Source organism: Gymnoscopelus microlampas (assembly GCF_963454915.1).
Source record: "Gymnoscopelus microlampas genome assembly, chromosome: 19".
Taxonomy (NCBI): Eukaryota; Metazoa; Chordata; class Actinopteri; order Myctophiformes; family Myctophidae; genus Gymnoscopelus; species Gymnoscopelus microlampas.
Window position 1 is genome coordinate 2,577,922 of NC_139956.1, and position 24,479 is coordinate 2,602,400.

The 24,479-nt window shown below is 40.1% G+C and overlaps 1 protein-coding gene across 1 annotated transcript; it reads left to right on the plus strand.

Moving 5' to 3' along the window:
* The first annotated feature begins 2,011 nt into the window (after window positions 1-2,011).
* On the plus strand, window positions 2,012-24,288 carry LOC311035121 (uncharacterized protein). Its single transcript, XM_084043203.1, has 22 exons — window positions 2,012-2,132; window positions 4,029-4,373; window positions 4,774-5,049; window positions 7,613-7,750; window positions 7,895-7,948; window positions 8,489-8,545; window positions 10,240-10,256; window positions 10,478-10,508; window positions 11,045-11,065; window positions 11,283-11,330; window positions 12,248-12,273; window positions 12,500-12,530; window positions 13,004-13,246; window positions 13,613-13,645; window positions 17,486-17,527; window positions 18,475-18,495; window positions 18,698-18,742; window positions 19,341-19,357; window positions 20,684-20,717; window positions 20,908-20,921; window positions 21,515-21,542; window positions 23,964-24,288. The coding sequence occupies exons 1-22, from the start codon at window positions 2,069-2,071 to the stop codon at window positions 24,230-24,232; spliced, it is 1,854 nt and encodes a 617-aa protein (XP_083899329.1). The 5' UTR covers window positions 2,012-2,068; the 3' UTR covers window positions 24,233-24,288.
* The last annotated feature ends 191 nt before the right edge of the window (window positions 24,289-24,479 follow it).

Here is a 24,479-nt window from a genome sequence, read left to right on the forward strand (position 1 = left end):
TAATAATAATATGTAATAAAATAAAATAAAATACATGATTGACCTCAAGTGTTAAATTAATTATTTACACACATACAGACAAATGTCATAAAAAAAATCACATTGTCTAGAGGTCACATGATTAAGAACCAGTGGTGGAAGAAGTATTCATATATTCTATTTATGTTGAAATACTCTGTTAATTAAAGTTGGAGTAAAAGTACAATATTTGCGTCTGAGTTGTACTGGAGTAGAAGTAAAAGAATTGACATTTGGAAATACCCTTTAGTAAATGTACTTAGTTACTTTCCACCAGTGTTGTGTGTAGGTCAGGATAGCCCTGGTCCAGAGCGTTAGTGACGTGTCTCTAACGCTCTGCCATGCGAACCTTATAGATTCTATAAGCATTGGAATTATTGTTCTATATAGAACAATAATTCCAATGCCCTGCAACTTATTTAACGTATTCCACTGCACCAGATCTGTAGGGGACGCAGTGGAATAATTAAAATCATTTCCATCTGGCGGACATATTTTAGTATCTGCCCATAAAGTGTATTAAACAGAGAAGGTGGTGCTGAGAGGCTTCCCACCCTGGAGAATAGACTTTCAACAATACAAAACAGACTTTGTTTAGGTGAATAGTACTACAGTTGGAGACCTCGCAGGGCAGTGGAATTCAGTCAGAGCAGCTGGCAGGACGTTAGAGAGAAGTCACTAATGCTCTGAAAGAGTGGTAGTAAGAAGTTCCAATGTTATATGGCATGCACAGTCTCTGTGGCGCAACCGGTTAGCGCGTTCGGCTGTTAACCGAAAGGCTGGTGGTTCGAATCCACCCAGGGACGAATATGTTTTTCATCCTGTATTAAAACAACCAGCAGTGGATTTTAGCTTGGTAACCAGATGAATCTGTCAGTGCTAAGAATGAGCAGCCCTGAGTCATGACACGCTTTGAGCGGGCCGCTGTGGGCTGTAGTTCCAAACATTGGAACTATCTAATTGAGAGTGAGACCGAACGAGCATGTTCGCATTCCATTCTTATGATGGGAGGCAACGCTAGCGTTGTCACTCTATATTAAATCACGCTGACACGTCATAAACTTTACTCCAACTCCAGAATAATCAAGACGTGATTGGTTTCTTTCACTTCCTGCCTCGCCCCCCAGCACATTTGCCATGTCTGTTTATTCTAAGCTGCTTTGGGCTTGTTTTCCTGTAAAGTTGCATGTAAATATGTCTCTAAATGTTTTTAAACCAGTCGTTCTCGAATATTGTCATATCCCGATGTTTGAATGTTGTATTTGTCTGCAGATCACAAATATGTTGTGTCAGGGACCCCCATACACGATCATAGCCGCGGGAAGACCTTTTAGGTTAGGGGTGCGGTATGCACGCCTCATAAATTTTTACGCGGTTCTGGGCGGGTTCGGTTCGTTTTTTTCTCAGTTTTTGGTGTCTTTATTTCGGTTTTAGGGTTAGGATTAGGGTTAGGTTAGAGTTATGTTATTTAATTCATATTTTTGCCTGATTTTACCGATTTATTATCCAAAAAAAATTCATCTTTTTTTTGATGGGGCCGGGGGGCGGGTACCTGGGGGAGGGGGGGGCGCCCCCCCCCCCGCACCCCTACTTCCCGCGGTACTGTACACGATTTGTGCTGTTAAAAGTGTTTCTAAAATATTCCACCCTTTTCACATTTTCAGATCTACAAGCTCACATGCGACGCGTTGTGAGCTTGTAGATGCATATAGTCATGATATAGGTTTAAACAAGCTCTCATGTGGCTTCTTTTTGGCTCGTTTTCATGGACCTGGTTGCTTGTTTCTCTCGCGAAATCTGGCGACACAGACCGGTGCGCTTGTAAACAGAAGCAACGTGAGAGCGAGAGAGCGAGAACAGTTTTCTGTTTACTCTTGAGGGTACTCTTATTCTGAAGAGACGGTCCACCGGAAGTCTTATTGTTGCCAGCAGAACTCAGCTGTGGTCTGGCTGTGGTCGAAATCGAAAGTCTTTTTTTATTCATAAAGACACTCCTTGAAGGAGCATAATGTTGTTGAGCATAAGTTAATCTTTATAGTGTTAAATCATAATGTGGATTGATCTCTACATGTTCTTGGTCATATGGAGCTGTTACAACACGCCGGTGATATCAGGTATAGGTTAATTACCTTATAATATATAACTTATAATAAGTTGTTGTAAGTAACTTGTTGCGCTGTCTGCCAGGCCTAACATTACACTGCCGTGTGAGGACCCCGTCTGTAGTAAAACATAAACACAACTACTTCACTAGTATTCACCGAAACAATGGCTGTTTTGTAGCCTTAGATAAAGACTATCGTAGATGCATTTGATCAATTTTGACTTTTTTTTTAAATCTCTACGAGAGTCGACCCCCCCCCCCCCCCCGATTGCCCTGAAATGTCAGCTCCAAAGCCCGTATTTCTCCAAACATGTACAAATGTAAAATATAAGGTGCTTACCCGCTTGCCCCAAATGTTAACTAGGTGTCCGGTGTATTTGTTTAATGTATTAGTCCATATTCTTCAATAAAGAAGTGTTTTAATCCTGTTTGTGGGCCGAATGCCATTTTCCCCTCCTCTTTACATTGAGTGTAATTCTGTCTTTCACCTGATGCGTCCCGTAACTATAGCCCATTGGGAACTTCCTACAAAATCGGCCTTCTTGATAAATATTTACTAATACATTACACAAACACTCCGGACACCTACCTAACATTTGGGGCAAGCGGCCGGGTAAACACCGTATATTTAGCATTTGTACATGTTTGGAGAAATACGGGCTTTACTGGTGACATTTCAGGGCAAACTGGGGTGGTGGTAGTCTTTAACTAAGTCTAGCTGTTTTGTGTTGTTGAAAGTCTATTCTCCAGGGTGAGAAGCCTCTCAGCACCCCACCTTCTCTGTTTAATACACTTTATGGGCAGAAAATATAAGGTGTCCTCGATTATTTATTTATTTTACTCACCTGCGCCCCCTACAGATCTGGTCAATGGTAATGTATATTGACCAGATCTGTAGGGGGCGCAGTGGAGTAAATACAAATAATTTCCATCTGACGGACATTTTTTATTTTCTACCCATAAAGTATATTAAACAGAGAAGGTGGTGCTGAGAGACTTCCCACCCTGGAGAATAGACTTTCGACAACACAAAACAGCCTTTGTTTCAGTGAGTAGCGAAGTAGTTTAGTTTATTTATTTTTACTAAAGACGGAGACCTCTTACGGCAGTGTAATGTTGGCTCTATGAGCAGAGCAGTTAGAGAGAACTCACTAACGCTCTGGACCAGGACTACTTACATGTTTGAAAATAGCAGATCTACAAGCTCACACCGCATCACTTTGCGACACATTGTGAGCTTGTAGATCTGGTATTTTCAAAGTGAAATGGGATATTTTGCATACATGAGTACTTTTACTTTTAGTACTTTAAGTATATGTTCACGCCAATACTTTTGTACTTTTACTCAAGTACATTTTGAATACCTCTAACACCTGCGGAATACAAGATAAACGTGAAATTGGAAGTGATAAAGAAAAGCAGCAGACACAAATGGAAGTGCATTAGTTAATGAATGTGTTTGTTATGCTATTTTAAACAATTTTAATGAACTCATAAGGCTTTTAAGTTTCTTATAAGCGCCTATAAATGTCTTATAATCTAACAACAAACATGTCTACAATGTTATTGTTGACATTTATACTATATAGTCTTATTACCATAATAAGCACAAGGACTGTTAATTTATTCTTATTACAACACCCTTGGTATATGTGGTCACCCACATTTCTAGTGTTACGCGTGTTGATAGTGTTAAGTATTAGTAGTGTTAAGAGATATTATGTATATTGATATTGAGTTTTAAGTGTGCTTATAGGGTCAAACAGCCTGGTTGTTAAGGTAAATCATGTAGTGGAAAAGTGATTTCTCTCTGGCATGTGAAACCTCTCACATACAGTATGTCGTAACACTGGCAAAGGCATTGTAAAAAAAAAAACTTTAATATCACTACACGTTTTGTTTTAAGGAACATCTCGGGTCATAGGGTCATCTCAGCCTGTGATGGCCAGAGTGGGAGATGATGTCATCCTTCCATGTCACATTGAACCTCCTGTCGACATGAAGAAGGACACAGTGGAGTGGACCAGACCTGACCTGAAGCCAGAATATGTGCACATGCTCCAAAATGGACATGTGAACGATGTGGAGCTGAACCCACTGTACACCGACAGGACTTCCCTGTTTACTGAAGAAGAGTTGTCTCATGGTAACGTCTCACTGAAGCTGACCAGTGTGAAGCTCTCAGACGAGGGGAAGTACAAGTGTTTGGTTCCAGGTCCAGACAGGAGCAGTGATATCCAGCTCCTTGTTGGTAAGATTCTGTTTTCAGACTAGATCCAACTCATGAATTAGGTATAGATATATACAGTGCCGCTTTAGACTCCACAGGGGCTCTACGCATGATACGGGACACATGCATGTGTCCCCCCCGCGCGCGCGCACGTTTTTTTTCGGGTTTCCCGTGGATAAAGTTACTTTTTTTGTTACTTTATTTCGGTTTTAGGGTGACAAGCAGCGCTGCGCTGCCTGCGCTGATGTGAACGCAGTAATGCACGTTATTTTCTGCTGAAGGGAGGGGGCGGAGAGGGGGCTCCTTTGATCGGCGGGTAGGCAGGGCCCCACGCAACCTGCGTAGTGTGCGTGTAGGGAGAAGCGGCCCTGGATATATATATTGATTGATAGATATCTAATAATTTGTATTTGATTTGCAGGGGCTGTATCTCAGCTAACGATCTCCGTACTTGACATAAAAGGCAAATTCTTATCTTGGAGATGTGATTCTGGGTGCTGGTTTCCTGAACCTGAGATGTCTTGGCTGGACAGTGATGGAAACAACATCACTGCTGAACCCTCAGTGACAGAGAAACCTTCAGATCACTGTTACGCTGTCTGGCGGAATGTGACGGTGAAGCCAGGGGGTTATGTGACCTGTAGAGTTCACCTACCACACATCAACCACACTGTTGAGAAACACAGTGCCAAATCAGGTAATGAACATTTCCCATCACTCTTTAACACCTCAAGGAACCTCTGTCATACTGGAAAATGGTATTCAGTCAGCATAACATTCTGGGGTTAGGGTTAAAGAGAGTTGTGCAGTGTGAACTGAACAGCGATCTGCCGACTATCTGACGACTTTGAAAGTTGACGAAAAAACTATGACGAAAAGTCGACTACCTTTTTTCACTGACGAAAAAAGAAAAAAAAGAAAAGATGCCTAAAACTGAATATATTGACAATTTTGTAGACAGATAAAAACTAGACTAAAATGTTAGTGAGGGACTAGTGGAGAAGAGATCCAGTAGAACTAAAAGACAAATCATTTTATGTTTGGTTGTGCTCGGGTGTCTCTCTCCAAAAATAGCTGGTCTTGTTGATCGGCTATTTTCAGTATAAATCAGGCATGAAGATGCCATCAAGGCCCTGCCAACATATATTTTTGTGTATGACTAAATCAGCTGTAGATGAAGTAAATAAATAAATAAAATGAAGTCTAAAATCTTATGATTTAACGCTGGTTCTCAAGAGCGTGTCTGCGTAACTTGCTTCGGGAAAGTTTCCCGAAAGCCTTTGTAGCCTACATAGTGCTGTCCTACGCAGCAGTTTGAACGAGTGACCTGGGTGCTCGTAACAGCCTTCGTAGCGAATATATACAGTGAAATAGATCGATAAAAAGACCACACACACACACACACACACACACACACACACACACATACTGTAGACATGTAGACGTGTCAACAGCTTATAGATCTATTATTTTGGGTACATAGAGGCACGAGCTGCTGCGTTGGTTCATGCTCTATGCATGAGCCTGACGTTCACAAATTGTACTCTCACGGATGATCCGATCATCTTATAAAAATATTAAGTATATGCCAAGTTAACTAAAGTTAGATAGATGAGGCTGAGTCAAATGTTTCTTTAATTCCGAAGGTTTATAGTTAAACGTTATGATGAAAGTCATCACTCCCCACACACAGTCAGCTGTTGTGCTCGCCATGTTTACACATACTGTAGGTGACATAGCCTACTGTTAGATGTCCTGAAGCAGTCCAAATACAACGTTTGGGTAATAGATGCATGAATTAAATTACAGAGGTGAGGTGACGTCTGCAAGGTAAATATGAAAACACTAAAGTGTATCCCTTATGCGAGTAAATTAAATATACTTAAACTACCAAAAGTAAAAGTACTCATTATGCAGAATGTCCCATTTCACAAGTTTAATATGTATACACATCTATTGAAAATAGCAGATCTACAAGCTCACAACAAGTAAGTAAATTAAATAGAATAACATTTGATTGTGGGTTAATAAATAGGCCTACATATTAAATTGGTTAAAAAAGCTTTTGTTAAGCCTCGAACCCTTGGCTGTAAGAAGGCATCTGTGTTTCCCATGTCTGTCTATGTGCCCGTGTCACGGAGGAATCAAAGCTTTGAATCAAACAAATCTAGACTTGGGCCACAAGACAGTAGCCTGGTAAACCCTCCTTCCGGAAATCTCATTTGTAATTTATTTCAGGAGTGAGTCTGGCATGATCGCCCATTCTGCAATTTTGGCTGTCGGCTGGAGTTGGGCGGGAGTAATACCGTTGACTGACAACCCCTTCAGCCAAGCAGCAGTGTTCCCCTTCAGCCAGTGCATTTTTACCACCTCCAGACTAATGTGACGCAACGGGACTTTTGAGACGGCCATGCCCAAAATAGGTTGCCTTATTCGGATACATGCGTGTCACCCCCCCCCAAAAAAAATGAAATTCATGGTGTGGCCCCTTTAAACAACTAAATTCTATCCAAACGATATCTTATAAGTAAATTCCGTGCCTCAAAAAAGAAGTTTGAGAGCTTTTTGAAGTTTTAAAACAGCAGAGAAAATAGTGCACAGAAAAGCTGCCGCTTGTTTTTGGTCGGCTGCATTCGGGCTCACTCGAACTCGCCACCTGATGGCCAACTTTCGCAGTCAATCACAGAACGATGAGCAACGACCAGTACCGCGGGAAGTAGGGGTGCGGGGGTGCGGCCGCCACCCCCTCCCCCCAGGTACCGCACGCCCTACCGCCCCCCCTCGGGCTAATAATACAATTATTATAAACATTTTTGCATAATGTACCTGTTGTTGTTGGTAATTATTTGTGGGGGTTTAGCCCAATATGTGTTCTGGAACCGAATGAACCGAATTTAGGTGACAAAAAAACCCAAAACCCGACCGAAACCGACAATTTCGCGCACGACCGCGCGCATGCACGGGTGCGCATACCGCACCCTTAACCCAAAAGGTCTTCCCGCGGCTATGGCGACGACGCTGATAGGCTCGTCCATTTGGTGCTGGGCTAGAAACGCCCTGATAAGCCTTCATGTCAGACTCCTTCCTGAAATCAAATGGAAATGAGATTTTCCGGAGGGAGGTGCTTTACCAGGCTAACAAGACAGTGCCTCGGACCATTTTAACATCACCGCTGATTTGCTTGATTTCATTTTATAATGTAACATCATAATAAATAACAACGACAATATAATAACAACAGTTGTGTCATTGTCTTTCAGAGGATGGCATTCCCACTGAGGATCAATCAACTAGTCAACTAGGATATATTGCATTCATTTTTCTACTGGTGGCTGCAATCCTGGGATATGTCTGTTGGAAGTGGAGGGAGGAGATTTCATCTCCGTTCAGGAAGTGCTGTAAGTCTTGAACTGATTTGTTAACTCATCTACATTTTAAATGTATATTTAACATATGAATCCATCTATATATCTATCATGTTAACAATGTGAATATCAAAATGATTAGTGCCTCCACTTTGACTAATCACTGTCTCACTACAGTTAAGCCTACACTACAACAATCCACACCGAACTCCAGTAATACTGGTTCAGGAGGTAAGTTTGTGTGTGTGTGTGTGTGTGTGTGTGTGTGTGTGTGTGTGTGTGTGTGTGTGTGTGTGTGTGTGCGTGCGTGCGTGCGTGCGTGCGTGCGTGTGTGCGTGATTATTTAATAAAATGCAATATTTATGAAGGGCTACCACTCATTCTATAAGCTCAAGTCAACAGATAAACATGCAGATCAATGCACATGATTTTACTCAAACATTAAGTCTTTCTCTCTCTGTTTCTGTCTGTCTGTCTGTCTGTCTGTCTGTCTGTCTGTCTGCCTGCCTGCCTGCCTGCCTGCCTGCCTGCCTGCCTGCCTGCCTGCCTGCCTGCCTGTCTGTCTGTCTGCCTGCCTGCCTGCCTGCCTGCCTGCCTCCCTGCCTGCCTGCCTGCCTGCCTGCCTGCCTGCCTGCGTGCCTGCCTGCCTGTCTGTCTGTCTGTCTGTCTGTCTGCCTGTGTGTGTCTCTGTCTCTGTCTCTGTGTCTCTCTCTCTCTCTCTCTCTCTCTCTCTCTCTCTCTCTCTCTCTCTCTCTCTCTCTTGGGTTTCAGTGAATGATGAACTTGTTGAAGTGAGGAGTTCACAGAACCAGCTTGAGGCATCTTCTGGTGAGTGCTCTGGATGGATGGTTGATGGATGGTTGTTTAGAAGTTTTCAGACGGGTGTATAGTGTTCTAGTTCCAATTTTGACTGCTATTCTTTTTTGGTTTCATCACTTCCAATTCCACTCGTTTATCTTGTATCCTGTATGAGGTCTTTCTCCTGATTGGAGGAGATTGGTATCCCGACCTGAAAATGTATTTTCTGTTTACTAGCACTGGAGATGGGGAGACCCCTGTTACTGAACAAATATTATGTCTATAGCAATGATTACTATCAGAATAGTAAGTAAGATAGAGTAATTTAACACTAATTTTAACAAAGAAATGTCACTATGTGAGAGTGCAATAGGATATATGGGTAATGTGACTAATTATTGCGACCGTAGGTCGCATTTACTATAGAAACCTGCTCCAGGTGTCCGTCCGTCACGTCACTCCGTCACACACGTCCCGTCACACTTTTGCCCTGCTCATATCTCCGCACCCGTTGCCCCGATCCATGCCAGATTTTGCACACACACTCCTTACCTGCCAAACTACACCCTCCAAGGACCCCCGGAGCTCCAGGGACCCCCAGCTGCCTCGGGGACCCCCAAGTGTAAAAAATGAGCACATGTGGACTAATTACCAAATGACCACCCCAACGGGGCTGCTCACGGGGCATTCCCGGGGACCACCCACTCCTGGTGCTCCAGAACGGATGCAAAAGTGGTGGCGCCCCCAGTGGAGGACCCCCTGCCACTGCAGCTCACATAAAATGCCGTAACTCGGGCTAGGAGCGTCCGGGACAGCCGCGGCCGGTACCTATTCGTCCGCCAAGGCAACGCGGACACCCCACCCCTAATTTCTCACATGGCCCTCTTCTAGCGCCACCTTCAGGCCGCTTTTCACAACACATTTTTGCCCACTACTCCTACAGTTTTGCCCCTAAAAACACGCAAATTGCTACACACTACACAGTATGTCTACACTCATGTCATCAACATGCCTGCCACCACATTTCTTAGACCACCAAACAAAACTATACATTGCCCACACAACTAGGAACCAATCGCCGTTACAGCCCTCTTCTGTATACATGTGACCTACGGTCGCTTATCTCCCGATTAGGGAGTCTTACTGGTTAATTATAAGGAGGCAAGATGGTTGTACCTGAGGTAATGCCAGCTAGCCTACCAGCTAGTGTTAGCTATTTATAATAATCTACTCATCTCCTTAACCCATTTTGGGGCGGGAACCCCTATTTGTAACTATACTTTTCAGGACGGGAATCCCTTTTGTACAGTATTTAGCAACATACATTTGTTGTCATTTTTGAATAATTTTTTTTTCCCCAGAAAACTTGCCGTTTTTAGAATTGGCCTCAGGTCTAAATGGGTTAATAATAACAAGTTACTTTCCAAGTGTGAGTGAGACTGATTCCATCCAATATCAGATTACAGATTTGTATTGAGATGTCAGCTCAGATGTCATTTTCAAGGGGGTGCTAGCTTGCTCACCCTCTACCACCTCAACAGTTGCAAAACACAAATTAGGTACAACAATGACAATAGAGCAATATAGCTCAAGTACATTAATGTACGTGTTGTAAGTACAAACACTTTAGAAGCATAAACACTTTGTTTGAAAGTGTAACATAGGATGTTTATGGATGTCTTTAATCTTACATATCCATTTCTTTTTTTCATATGTGATGACAGCACCTCCACCACCTCAGGTAAGAGTCTGTTGTCACAGTGGAACTATCCAGTCTGTGTGGTTGAAGAGACTTACAGGTGACACTCAGTAATGTTCATACAGGTGGACAGTGTGTTTGTACATCTCAGGTAGAAGGTTTCAGGTTGAAATCCATGACTGTATCAATACCATACAAAACATAACATTGTTCAATAGCACTCAGGTATGATATGATTGAATTAACATGATTGTGATCAACAGGGTGCTGTTGACTCGCCTGCAGAAGAAAAAGGTGAGCCTTTTCTGTCCTTGGTGCAGTTTAATGCATGAGGTAACCAGCTAGTAGTAGTGGTAGTAGTAGTAGTTGTTGTTGTTGTTGTACTTTTAGGAGTAGATAAGGGTGCTATAAATTCTATACAGTTTTGTTGTTGTTGAAAAATAAGCGTTTTGTTAAATATTGTATTTTAATTTATTGAAATGTCAGCTCAGATGTAGGATCTAATTTTCAAGGGGGTTCTGTAAATGAAAATACAACAAAGACAACGTTACATACAATACAAATACACACACACACAGATATAGCATAGCTTGCTCACTCTCTCCCACCTGCACCTAGACCACAACAGTTGCACAACACAAAGTAGGTACAATAATGACCTGGACAATAGAGGTGTGTGTGTGTGTGTGTGTGTGTGTGTGTGTGTGTGTGTGTGTGTGTGTGTGTGTGTGTGTGTGTGTGTGTGTGTGTGTGTGTGTGTGTGTGTGTGTGTGTGTGCGTGTGTTAGTGAGTTATACTTATGAATAATCTAATGTTTCACATTGTTTCAGATGAAGTAGACGACAGCCAGGGTGAGACACTGTTTAATATATTGATTATTGATCAAATAGAAATGTAGATATCGTGTTTGTAACAGTTAACATTGTGTGTGATATACCTGTAACATTTCCCAATGAAGATGTGTGTGTGCGTGTGCGTGTGTGTGTCTGTTAAAGTAAACACTAATAAAATGCAATATTGATAATGTGTGATTTTACTCAAACATTAAGTGTCTCTCTCGTGTTTCAGAAAATGTTCCATTGATTCCATCATCCACCCTGGCTGTGTTGTCTTCAGGTGAGTCCTTTGTTTTATGGATGTAATGATATTAAAATAGACTTTACTGTGTATATGTTTACACATGTAAGTGATGTGTGGTTGGTTAGTCTGTTGACTGACTGACTTTACAGGGTCACACTATTCCACTAACAAAATAAGTAAACACTGTTAAATCCAAAATAATATTGAATTCATGGTGCTGTAAGAGATATTTGTTGTTAAGACGTTTTCAGGTGGGTCACTCATTTCATCCAATCAGGAGAGAGAACCCATTTATCAGCTTCAATTTTATAGATGTTATGTTTTTTTAACTTCCAATTCCACTTGTTTATCTTGTATCCTGTATGAGTTCTTTCTCCTGATTGGAGGAAATTGTTATCCCGAACTGAACATGTATTTTCTGTTTTCCAAAGCACTGGAGATGGGGAGACCCCTGTTACTGAACAACTAGCATTCTGTCTATAGCAATGATTACTATCAGGATATATAGAGTGATTTAATTTAACAAAGAAATATCACTGTGTGAGAGTACGTTCAGTGGTGCTGAACAACTCATGCAATAGGATATATGGGTAATCTGACTGATTATTCATTATAAGGAGGCAAGGTAGTTGTACCTGAGGTAATGCCAGCTAGCCTACCAGCTAGCGTTAGTTATTTATAATAATAATCCACTCATCTCCGTTAAACTCAGCGACTACAGAGGAAGATGAAATTCTGAAATACTTTTAGCAATTAGTTTCATTTAGTTAGGTGGTTATTAGTTTTCCTTATTATGTTTCTGATTAAAACATGTTTTAAAGGTTTTTGTGACACCACAGGAACAATAACATCAACATGACCTGTGTACAACATTGAGTTTGTCCACTATCAAGTTTGTTTTGTCTTCATTCTTACACTTTTTTTTCCTTCCTCATATAACCATGTGATGACAGCACCTACACCACCTCCACCACCTCAGGTAAGAGTCTGTTGTCACAGTGTAGCTCTCCAGTCTGTGTGGTTGAAGAGACACACAGGTGACACACAGTAATGTTCATACAGGTGGACAGTGTGTTTGTACATCTCAGGTGGAGGGTTTCAGGTTGAAATCCACTACTCTACTGCCTCAGTACCATACAAGACATAACATTGTTCAATAGCACTCAGGTATGATATGATTGAAATAACATGATTGTGTTCAACAGGATTCTGTTGACTCGCCTGCAGAAAGAAAAGGTGAGATTGTTCTGTCCTTGGTGCAGTTTAATGCATGAGGTAACCAGCTAGTAGTAGTTGTAGTGGTAGTGGTACTACTACTACTTTTAGGAGTAGATAAGGGTGCTATAAATTCTATAAAATTCTAGCCGATCTACAAGCTCACAACGCCTCACAAACCGAGGCGTTTTGAGCTTGTAGATCGGCTATTTTGTATTTTCACAATATTTATATGTGGAACCGAGTCAAACTAAATGTAACGTCTCAACCCGAAAATATGATTATTTTTGGGCTCCCCATACCAGTTCAAATTATTATTTTAAGGGGTCATTTGTTCAAATATGATTATTTTAGCAGGTCGTGGCCTGAAAAGTTTGGGAACGCTTGGTCTAAACCACTTTATTTTGAGTCAAATGAATTTCTTGAGCTAAATGTATTTTCCTCGTCAATTATTAAAGGTCTAATGTAATCTAATCTTTTTCTCTTGCAAACAGCACGTTTTGTGATCGAGCACATGAGAGAGTTGATTGACAACGTTGTGGAAGTTACAGATATAGTACGCAGTCTAAAAATCCCTTTTAAGTTCTCTCACATTGAAGAAAAGAAGGACCCTAAGAAAACAATGTGGAAACTGTACACAGAGGTGCTGATACCAGAACAGATGAAAGACATCAGAGCAGATTTTTACGATGCCCTTAAAGACCACAAAACCGAATCCCAGCTATTGATGAAGCTTGGTAAGATACCTGTATCCTTATCATTATCCTTATCCTTATACTACATACTACTACTAAATGACTTTCATGTATGTAAAATGTATTTTATAGGATTTGCTAAAGAACTACAGTATATGTTGTGACAAAATAAACCTGTTGTTTTCCTGAGGATTTTCTTTTCTTGAAAGTCATACCTTCAGGATTTATAAATACCCTGGTACACTGTAATACATTAATACTACCAAAGCCTTTACGTCATCATGAATATTGTATCTGTGGAATTATTTTGTGGTCACTGCAATTCATTTTCTTCTATTTCTCATTTTGTTATTTTGTCTCGTCTTCCCTCTTACATTTCTTATATTTCATGTAACTACGTGATGACAGAACGTTCAGGACACAGGACTTCACATGAAAGATGTGAGTTTTTTTCCCTAATCCTTGGTACAGTTCAATACTTGAGAGAACTAATCAGTGCATTGTTAGCTCTTGTCACCTTTTGTTCGCCGAGGTGTACAATATCAACATCTTATTCCAAAACTGTAAATGTATCAGTTGGTATGCTACTATTGCAGATCAAAGACTTTTAGGGTCTGAAATAAATAAACATGTAGAGATAAGAAGAAGGTATGGTCAGTCCACGGTAGAGTTCTCAACGGGCCTGAAAATGAAGGCTCGGCCCTACTGGGCCGGCCCAAGCCTCGGCCCGAACCAAACTATTACCATCATGTTAGGCCCGAAAGCCTGAAACCCCCCCCCCCGAGAGATCGTATCGTATATCGCGCTAAAAAATATCCACGATAACTTTACCGCGGGGTCTGTAATTATCGCGAAAAAAAAAAAAGTTCGACCAAAAAAGATTGGTGTCCATTTGCTTTGCCAGGTTTCATATCCGGCCTAGCGAGAATCAAAGGAAACGGAAACAGGCATGCATATATATGTGTGTGTGGACTGCACAGGATACAGTTCCAAAGAAGGCGGGTGTAAAAGCCAGTGTCGCAGCGAGTGTAATATCAGCGTCGCAGCAAGTCAGTGCACTGACTGCACTCGCCTCGCTGTCCTTGTAGGCTACTAGTACGAAGGTGTCCGTAGCTGAGAAAGACTCGTGGACAATCTTTATTTTATGTTTTTTTTTTTTGACAAATAAATGAATGAAATGCCCAAAAAACTTCCACTCCCCTGTCCCCTCCCGCAAAGAAACCTCCGCTCCAGTGCGCGCTGCACGGAGCTGGCTCTCAACCGGCTTCAGTCAAGCTGCTTCGTGCTGCTCATTAACAACAGCTGCTATGTGTGTGGCCGCCGCGGCCTTTCATCATAAAGTTTAAATATAAAAACTTTGAAAAATAAATATGTTTAGCTCAGAATCAGCTATATAAACTCGGTTATCTTGGCATATGCTTACATTTGTTATAAGATGGTTGGATCATCTGTGACAGCACGTTTGGGAAACATCGGATTTTCATTTTGCGCCGCTGTCTCGTTAAACCCAGCTGGTTAAATATTCAACACTTTACCACGGTAAACGCTATGCTCATGTAACGTTCACTCAGTGGTGGCTTATCCAACGGGCTTGAGGTGCTGAAGCACGCAAAACTGCAAAATTTTAGAAGCAGGGCTCCGCAGCGCAGCTCCTGTTAATAATAATTGCCTTCACTTGCTGTGCTTCTGCGCAACAGGGCAGATCTCCGCCAGGCCAGGTGGCCCTACCCAGGCTCATGAAATTGATAGGCAGTCTACAGTAGCCAATTAGAATTAAAGCTGCTAAAACTGACTCATACACTAATACAGAACCATATATAGGCTAAATATTGTCTCTGACTCTCTGTCGGTTGGGAAAACTGTTCATTTTATTTTAAAACAATTTCAAATGGTGGAAAAAAATCTACAAGCTATAATTATTAAAAATTAAGAAATACTATATTTTAAATGGTGAAAAATACAGAAAATAGGGGAAAATACATAAAATCTCTAATATGTGATTTTAATGTGACCCCTGCAGTCAGTGAAGTCCAGGGCTGAATGTGACAAATATTGAGACAAATAGGCTATAACCCAATACATAATTTTATTAAATAAATGGGGGGTTATATTTTACAGATAGTTACACTATTCTTGTACTATATTAAAATTAAATCATCCTTAAAGGTAGGGTAAGTGATTTGCTTTGGTTAAAATAAGTGTTAAATAGCTCTATAATCTGATAGTACTCCTTGCTATAGTGTTTGTTCAGTATTAGGAGTCTCCTTGTCTCTCCACCTCTTTATTAAACAGAAAATGCATTTTCGTTTCAGTTTCAGTTTCATTTCCAATTTTATCCAACCAGGACAGAGAACTCAATCAGGATACAGATTAAACAAGTGACATTGGAAGTGATGACACTAAGACATGAGCAGACAAAATTGGAACTGGAACACTATACAAATTAAGCTTAAAAATGGGTACTTTCTTCTGATTGGCTGAGATTTTGACACCTACCGAAAAATGTATTTTCTGTTTATTAAAGAGCTGGAGAGACAGGGAGACTCCTGTTACTGAACAAACACTCTATAGCAATGATTACTATATGCAGCCTTTTTATTTTTTACAGAACAGTGCCAGTGTTCAGGACAAGTAGTTTGTTTCCAAAAAAGGTTCAAAGAAAGTATGAAATACAGTTTGCACTTGCATAGTTGCATTACAGTTGCACTATTGTTTGGTTGCACTGTAGCAGTCTCTTTGGGTGTTGCTAGACATGCAGCCTGGAAGAAAAATATTGTGTTTTATGTAAAGAGAAGAGACCTTATTGTGAATAATTGAAGTTGAGAGATTACTTGTGGTGTTATTAAAATGTATGTTTACATTGTCTTTCTCTACCTCCATGTGAGACAGTCTTGGATGTTTACAAATTGCCCTGTGTGACAAGACAATAAATATTCTTTAACAGAAATGACAGGTCATGTGATATCACTATTTTTCTAGCATTTTCAGAATTTTATAAGCAGCGCGCTAATATCGTGATATTTTTCGCCACCAATATCGTGATAATATCGTAATCGTGATATTTTTGGCCACCATTATCGTGATATGACATTTTCTAAGCAGCGCGCTAATATCGTAATCGTGATATTTTTGGCCACCATTATCGTGATATGACATTTTCATATCGTCCCATCCCTAAAGGCTGCTATCTTGTGTTAAAAGCATTTCAACACACTTTTAAATTGAGTGACTGTCTGTAGGCTGTTTACATTTTACTGCATGTAATCACGGGTAAACGGGCTGACAACGGGTCAATTATTTGACGGGCGGGTCTAGTTTGTGTTTTTGATATAATCACGGGTGATGGGTCGGTCTATGGATCTTATTATTGACGGGCGGGGCGGGCGAAGGTTGTCAAAATTGGACCCGTGCAGGACTCTGCTCTGCCACTGTCTGATGTATGGCTCTGTTAAGATCGATATGCAAGTTCTAAACGTATAGATTGTGATGCATTGTAGACTTCAGTAGGATGTCTATTTGGTGCGCAACACAAGCCAGCAGCAGCACAGCAGCACAGCAGGGAGCCTGCCTGCCAGGCCAGCGGTAACAGTTTTTTTTTACTCTCTCTCACTCTGCTGCCTGAGCCCTGAGCAGCACAGTGTAAGTTAACGTCAGCCAGTCAGCACCGTCAGGCTCGGCTCGGCCCGACAATTAGCATACTTTTGAGGCCCGGCTCGGCCCGAAAACGTTGGGTCGGGCCGGGTTCGGGTAGAATTTGAGAACTCTACTCCATGGTCCAGTCGGGCGCCATTGGGAGGGCATGGGAGGCAAAACTGGATCCGGAAGTTTGTGAAATGAACAAACACTATTTCTGAACGATTGCATCCTTTGTCAGTTAACTCATTGACTGCCAGAGTTAAAACATCGTCTATCGAGTAACTTTCCTCTTCTACCCCGGATTTTGTCTCCCTGCTCATCTATTGAGACTTTTAGATCGTGTCAAAGGTCAAGTCTCACCTAGACACAGGATCTGACACAAAGTTTGACCTGATGGTCAAGATTAAATGTATCCCCTGAGCAAGCAGGCTCTATTAGCTCAATGGCAAAAATGTCAGCACTTAAGCAGGAATCCGGGGTAGAAGAGGAAAGTTACATAGTGCTGCTTTAACTCATTTATATTTTAAATCTATATTTGACATAATTATGAATCAATCTATGTACAGTATCTATAATGTTAACAATGGATATCAAAATGATTAGAGCATCCACACTGTTCATTCACTGACTCACATACTGTTACAGTACGACCATCCAGACAGAATTCCATTAATACTGAGCCAGGAGGTAAGTGTGTGTGTGTGTGTGTGTGTGTGTGTGTGTGTGTGTGTGTGTGTGTGTGTGTGTGTGTGTGTGTGTGTGTGTGTGTGTGTGTGTGTGTGTGTGTGTGTGTGTGTCTTAAGGCAATGATTTAATTAATGCAATATTGATTAAGTGTTATAAGATGATGTAGGCTATATGGAACCAAATACTGTTTCAGATAAGAATTAAAATAAACACAATGAATGACAAAGTGAAATTGTCTTTTTGTTTGAGGCTGCAGGCAATTAATAGAATTGTACATAAAGCCATGAGTTGCCATGAGTTTCATATGGACAAATCTAGAGACTTATCTTTGGTTGATTTTTAAGTCCTCACTGTATTGCCTATTTTAATGTTTTATGCTTTTGCTTTTATTTTATTTTATTTTTGTTTGCTTTATTGTTAAATTGGTTGTAACTGTAACTGTATTCTTGCTCTGTAAAGCACTTTGCGCTGCATTTCATGTCATGAAAGGTGCTATACAAATAAAGTTTATTATTATTATTACTATTATAAAACATGGCTTAAGATGAGTGTCTGTGGTGCTCTGATAATCGATATCAACCATACTGTATTTTCTTCAATAATAAAACCACTATTGCATTTAAAAGTGAGTTCGGGGTAAATCAAAAGAATTTGAATGAGTCACCTTCTCAAGTTGAGAGCCATTTTCAGAAATTGTGATACTAGATCATGACTATAATTTGAACAAAACATCATAGTACATGACTTCCTATCCAGTAAGAGTTTATGATTATGAAGCCGTTTTGAAACAGGTTAACTTAAAATCAGATTGTAAATACTTTTGTTTTTGCAACATAATATCTGTGTGGGTGGCTGGAGTACATATATGCATGCACATAACATTTGACTGTGTGTGTAAGTGCATGAGTTATACATATATTATAATCTAATATGTCATATTGTTTCAGATAAAGAAAGGGACAACCAGGGTGAGAGACTTTAACTTCAATATGTTGATTATTGATCAATATATTGATCAGTTAACATTGTGTAATGTTTTAAGAAGGAGGAGGCCACACAACTCGTAGTCACGATGCAAAAACGTATTAATGAAAATATACAAGAAACCAACGTTTCGACAGGATAGTCTTCCTCAGGGTTTACACATTAAGTGTCTCTCTCGTGTTTCAGAGACTCCATTGATTCCATCATCCACCAACACTGTGGTGTCTTCAGGTGAGTCCTCTGTTTTATGGATGTAATGATATTAAAATAGACTTTACTGTGTATATGTTTACACATGTAAGTGATGTGTGGTTGGTTAGTCTGTTGACTGACTTACTTTACAGGGTCACACTATTCCACACAACAAAATAAGGCGTAAACAATTTTCAATCGAAAAATGTCTTTAATTAATGATATTTGTTGTTAAGACATTTTCAGGTGGGTCACTAATTTGATCCAATCAGGAGAGAGAACCCATTTATCAGCTTCAATTTAATAGATCTGTTTTAAAATGTATAGTGTTCCAGTTCCAATTCTGGCTGCACATTCTTTGGTTTCATCACTTCCAATGTCATTTTTTATCCTATATAGCCTGTATGACTTCTTTATCCTGAATGGATGAAAATGATATCCTGACCTGAAATTTTATTTTTGTTTACTAAAGATCTGGAGAGACGGGGAGACCCCCCAAACACTCTGTAGCAATGATTACTGCCAGAATATAGAGCTATTTACAACATTGAGTTTGTCTGTTATTGACTTGGTCTTGTATTCATTCTTATGTTTCTTTGTTTTGTTTGTTTTATTTCATATAACCATGTGATGACAGCACGTAGACCACCTGAGGTAAGAGTCTGTTGTCACAGTGGAACTATCCAGTCTCACATTAATGTTCTTATAGGTGGACAGTGTGTTTATACTGGGTGCATTTCTCCTTTCCGACATGTCGCCTTTCCGACGTTGACGAACCCTATACCTAACCCTAACCCTAACCCTAACCGCACGCGGAAGCCACTAGTCGGAGTGGTGAGATGTCGGAATGGAGAGTGAACACCGTTTATACTCAGGTGGAGGGTTTCAGGTTGAAAAGTACTACTTTTCGCTGTTTTCAGATAAAACATTCTTAAACTTTGACAGAGCAAGTTAGGTTTATGGGGCAAAATAAAAGGGAGGAAGGCGTAAACACACACACACACACACACACACACACACACACACACACACACACACACACACACACACACACACACACACACACACACACTTCCTTGCTCTCTCCTCCAAAAATCTTTACCTAATTACTAATTAAATATTATTGACCCTGCTTTTACTGAAATATTAACTGAGAAAAAGAATATGACAAATATGACAAGTATCATCAGTGCGAGTTTGGGAACAGATGTCATGAGTCAAAAGACTTGAATTGCAACAACTATGCAGTGACGTTGAAGAAAGGGAACTTGGAAAGACACTTGCGGACAAACCACAAATCCTTTGTCTAGACATTTCCAGCAGACAGAGAACTGAGAAAAATAAATAAACTAAGGAACTGAAACTTTAACTATTTTTATCATATAAACATTGTCACGTGCAATCATCAGTATGTTAGTCATAAATCATGCTTTTATTATTGTTTGATGTGCATTATACTTTTCTCATAATTGTACATATTAATTTATTGACTTTCTCTTTGCGTTATTTTAATTAGCGGTCTATAATAAGATGAAAAGGCAGTGGCTAAATAGATGCCTGTGTGGACTAGCTTACAGTACATAGGTAAGACTAGTAGAGCCCTCAAATCAGTGAACACAGGAGTAATATCAGATGTGGTGATGAGCGCAACCCTGTTGCAGCATCACTTCACCCCCGTGGTGGTGATCATAACCTCTTACTCCAACATGAGGCCTTTTATATATGCACTCAATACTATGGCTCCTTGTGGGCTCAACTAAGAATTTGATGTCAAGCCATATATATATATTTAGTTCAGATTTGTATTTCATTGAGCCCATTCAGAAAAGGCATCTGGCAACCCCTCCAAATCATTTGGCAACCTCTCAGGGGGCCACGACCTCCAGGTTGAGAACCACTGCTGTAGACAGTACCATAAAATACATAACATGTTCAATAGCACTCAGGTATGATATGAAATAACATGACTGTGTTCAACAGGATACTGGTGGTGACTCGCCTTCAGAGGGAAAAGGTGAGCCTTTACTTTCCATAAATTACATTATTACATTTTAGATTGAAAACGTGATATGAATATAGCCTGACAGATTCATCTTCCACAAGCAGATTTATCAGTTACATAAGATTTTGCACATTTTGTGTCTTGTCTTCATTCTTGCATTTATTTTTTCTTTGTCTTATTTCATGTAACCACCTGATGACAGAACAAACACCTAAGGTAAGAGTTTGTTGTCACAGTGTACTTGTTCAGTCTAGTGTGGTTGAAGAGACACACAGGTGACTCACAGCAGTGTTGATTTCAACGACTAAAACCTTTTTTCACTGACGAAAACTAAATAAAAACTAAGGTATGATGACTGAAACTAAGACTTAATAAATCAAAATTTGCTGTCAAAATCAACACTGACACACTAATGTTCATATATGTGAACAGTGTGTCGGTACAGATTGAGAACGACTACTGTAGACAATACCATACAATGTTTTTTTCAATAGCACTCAGATATAGGGTCGTTCCCTGCCTTTACTCATCTCCTTGGTTGTTACCAGGAGAGAATGCTGGTAACAATCTAAATGCAGAGTGTGTCTATAGGGCAGGACTTCTGTTGTATACACTTCCCCCGGTAGCTGTCTTTTTCGAACAATCACAACATGGGTTTCATGCACAGGGAAAGTAAACAGCTCTGTAAAGCATCAACGTAACTTCCCCAGGTGGTACTTACGGTACTTACGGTTAAACACTCGCAGTAGCCGGTCTCACCCAGCATGCTCAGACGTTATATGATGTAATAATATGAATGTGTTCAACAGGCTGCTGACTCGACTTCAGAAGACAAAGGTGAGCTTTTTCTGTCCTTGTTACAGTTCAATGCTAACTTTTATTCATGCAGAATGAAAAGATGCAGAGCTTCATTTTCGGTGATGCATTTATCTAAACCAGTGGTTCCCAAACTGGGTCCCTCCAAATTATTTTGGGGGGTCCCCAGATGATTAGCTTAATGTGCAACATTGTTTTCTCACTCAGCAGTACACAAACCAACATACAGTAAGTGTATACAAGGTATCTGTACATTTATAAAGTTACAATACAAAAGGTCTTAATGACTTTTAAGACCTTTTTAATACCAAATTGTCAAATATTACGTTAAGAAAGAGGCAAACATTGTGAAAATAGCCGATTTACAAGCTCACAACACCTCGCAGACCCAGGTGTTATGAGCTTGTAGATCGGTTATTTTGTATTTTCACAATATTTAGGCATTGGTCAAACTAATGCCTCAACTCCTTCAATTCCAAGTGCTTGTCAGGAGGGGGGCTCCCCAGTTCTAATATGATTATATTCGTGACTCCCCAGTTCAAATTATTGATTATTTTAGGGGGTCGCGACCTTAAAAGTTTGGGAACGCTTGGTCTAAATCACTCTATTTTGAGTCAAATTAATTTATTTTTTATGACTTGTACTTTATTTCTTTTTTTTATAGACAGACATACAAATAATCACCCCCAGCATCGAAACAAGCATAATGAGACAAAACATACAACATACATCACACAAACAATCTTTGTCAAAATAAGACATAAGACCATAATAAGACAATATAAACCATACACACAAGACAAACAAACATACAGTGAAAACATAAAGACATCAACAAGAATAAAGGCATCACAGTGAAACATATACTCGTCACAACAAAAAACATAAAAGACACGAAGAACAAAAAAAACGTCTGATTAATACAAATTTCAAATAATTTTTGTCTTGAAATAGCTTTTGGAATGAGTGTGATAACCGCCTCAGTTAATGAAGGAGGGAGATAGCCCTCCTCCAAAGTCTCGTTATTTGTTCTTAAGAGTAGCGGTACTAGTTCCACTGTGCAGACACACAAGCATCCCTGTGAAATATACACTCGTCACAACAAAAAAAACATAAAAGACACGAGGAACAACAACAACAAAAAAAACGTCTGAAAAACAGACACTCACCCCCCCTCAGCATGGTCTGTGATCCTCCAACTAACGGCTGCCGGAACCCGAGCCCACCCACCCCCCCCCCCCATCCGCTATCCCAAGACCAATATACCGGAGTGGGGAAAAAAATCCCCATCTCCGTTGTATAAGTATACAACATAGCAAGGAACTTCCATTAAACAATACAGCACGCACAACAGTCACCTACAGTATTGGTTTTTAACAGTGCCTATCAAAATATCAAAACCCTGGTTCTAAGTTATTCAAGGCCACCCTTCGAGCAATACAAAAATGGATAAAGTGCAATAACATGGGCCTTTGTACAAAAATAAACTAAAAAAATAGATATAAAACAATTGAAATGCCCTCAAACCCAACATCAATAAATTAAAACTGCTCTGTGAAGCGCTCCTCCCCCTCTTTCTTTTTATACATCGGTACATAATACAAATCAATCGCCTTATCACATGTCTTTTAATGAAAACAAGAACAGAATTAGTTAAGGCAACTTTCTAATTTCACCATGAAAAAAGAGTAAAAGTACATAAAACAAAAGAGACAGTTTCCAGCCCGGACTTAGGTATAAGCCCGGGGCTAGTCCTATAATAATAAAGACCCGACGTTCATCTTCTGCTTTTAAGGCCAAATCTTTCATGCACCATAGTCATTTAAATAAACAAGACAAACCATAACCTAGTTATTTTGGGTACAGTGGAGCAAAAAAATAAAACAGAACAGTCTCAGTCCAGGTTCAAGAGCAAAACAAAAATAAAATAAAATACAAACGCCTCAAATAAACCGTAACTTAGTTACTTTGAGTACAATGAAGCAAAAACTAACACAAAACAGACTCAGTCCAGGTTTTAGGAATAAAATAAAATAAAAAAATAGAATAGTATACACACGGCTACAGTATCAGAGAATGACGGTACACCGGTATGATCTGAGTGTGGCTGGTGTTAGCATTAGCACCGTCGTTAGCCGACGCGCCGCCCCCACGTGTGTTGGCCGTGCTTGGTTTAGACCCATACTTGGAATTTCGGGTACTTTTCGACATTGTTGTGCCTTGCTGCACTGTTTTAGCACAAAAGCTCAATCAGATTCGTGTTCCTCGCTATGAAATAAAGCGAATGGTGACTAGATGCGAGAGCTGCTCTGCCTTACGCAGCCATCTTGTTGATCACATCACGTGACTCTCGAGTCAAATTAATTTCTTGAGCTAAATGTATTTTCCTCGTCGATTATTAAAGGAATGTAATGTAATCTAATCTTTTTCTCTTGCAAACAGCACGTTTTGTGATCGACCACATGAGCGAGTTGATTGACAACGTTGGGGAAGTTACGGATATAGTACGCAGTCTAAAAATCCCTTCTGAGTTCTCTGAGTGCATTGAAGGAGAGGAGGACCCTAAGAACAAAATGTGGAAACTGTACACAGAGGTGCTGATACCAGACCAGAGGAAAGACATCAAAGCAGATTTTTACGATGCCCTTCACAAAACCGAATCCCAGCTATTGTTGAATCTTGGTAAGATACTACATACTACTACTAAATGACTTTCATGTATGTAAAATGTATTTTATAGGATTTGCTAAAGAACTACAGTATATGTTGTGACAAAATAAACCTGTTGTTGTCCTGAGGATTTTCTTTTCTTGAAAGTCATACCTTCAGGATTTATAAATACCCTGGTACACTGTAATACATTAATACTACCAAAGCCTTTACGTCATCATGAATATTGTATCTGTGGAATTATTTTGTGGTCACTGCAATTCATTTTCTTCTATTTCTCATTTTGTT

What these genes read in the sequence shown, in the direction of transcription:
- LOC311035121 (XM_084043203.1), top strand. Translation starts at nt 2,069, where the DNA reads ATGTGGATTGATCTCTACATGTTCTTGGTCATATGGAGCTGTTACAAC. An exon ending in CAACACGCCGGTGATATCAG is followed by an intron (nt 2,133 to 4,028) that starts GTATAGGTTAAT and finishes TTTTGTTTTAAG; the next exon opens with GAACATCTCGGGTCATAGGG. An exon ending in TGATATCCAGCTCCTTGTTG is followed by an intron (nt 4,374 to 4,773) that starts GTAAGATTCTGT and finishes TTTGATTTGCAG; the next exon opens with GGGCTGTATCTCAGCTAACG.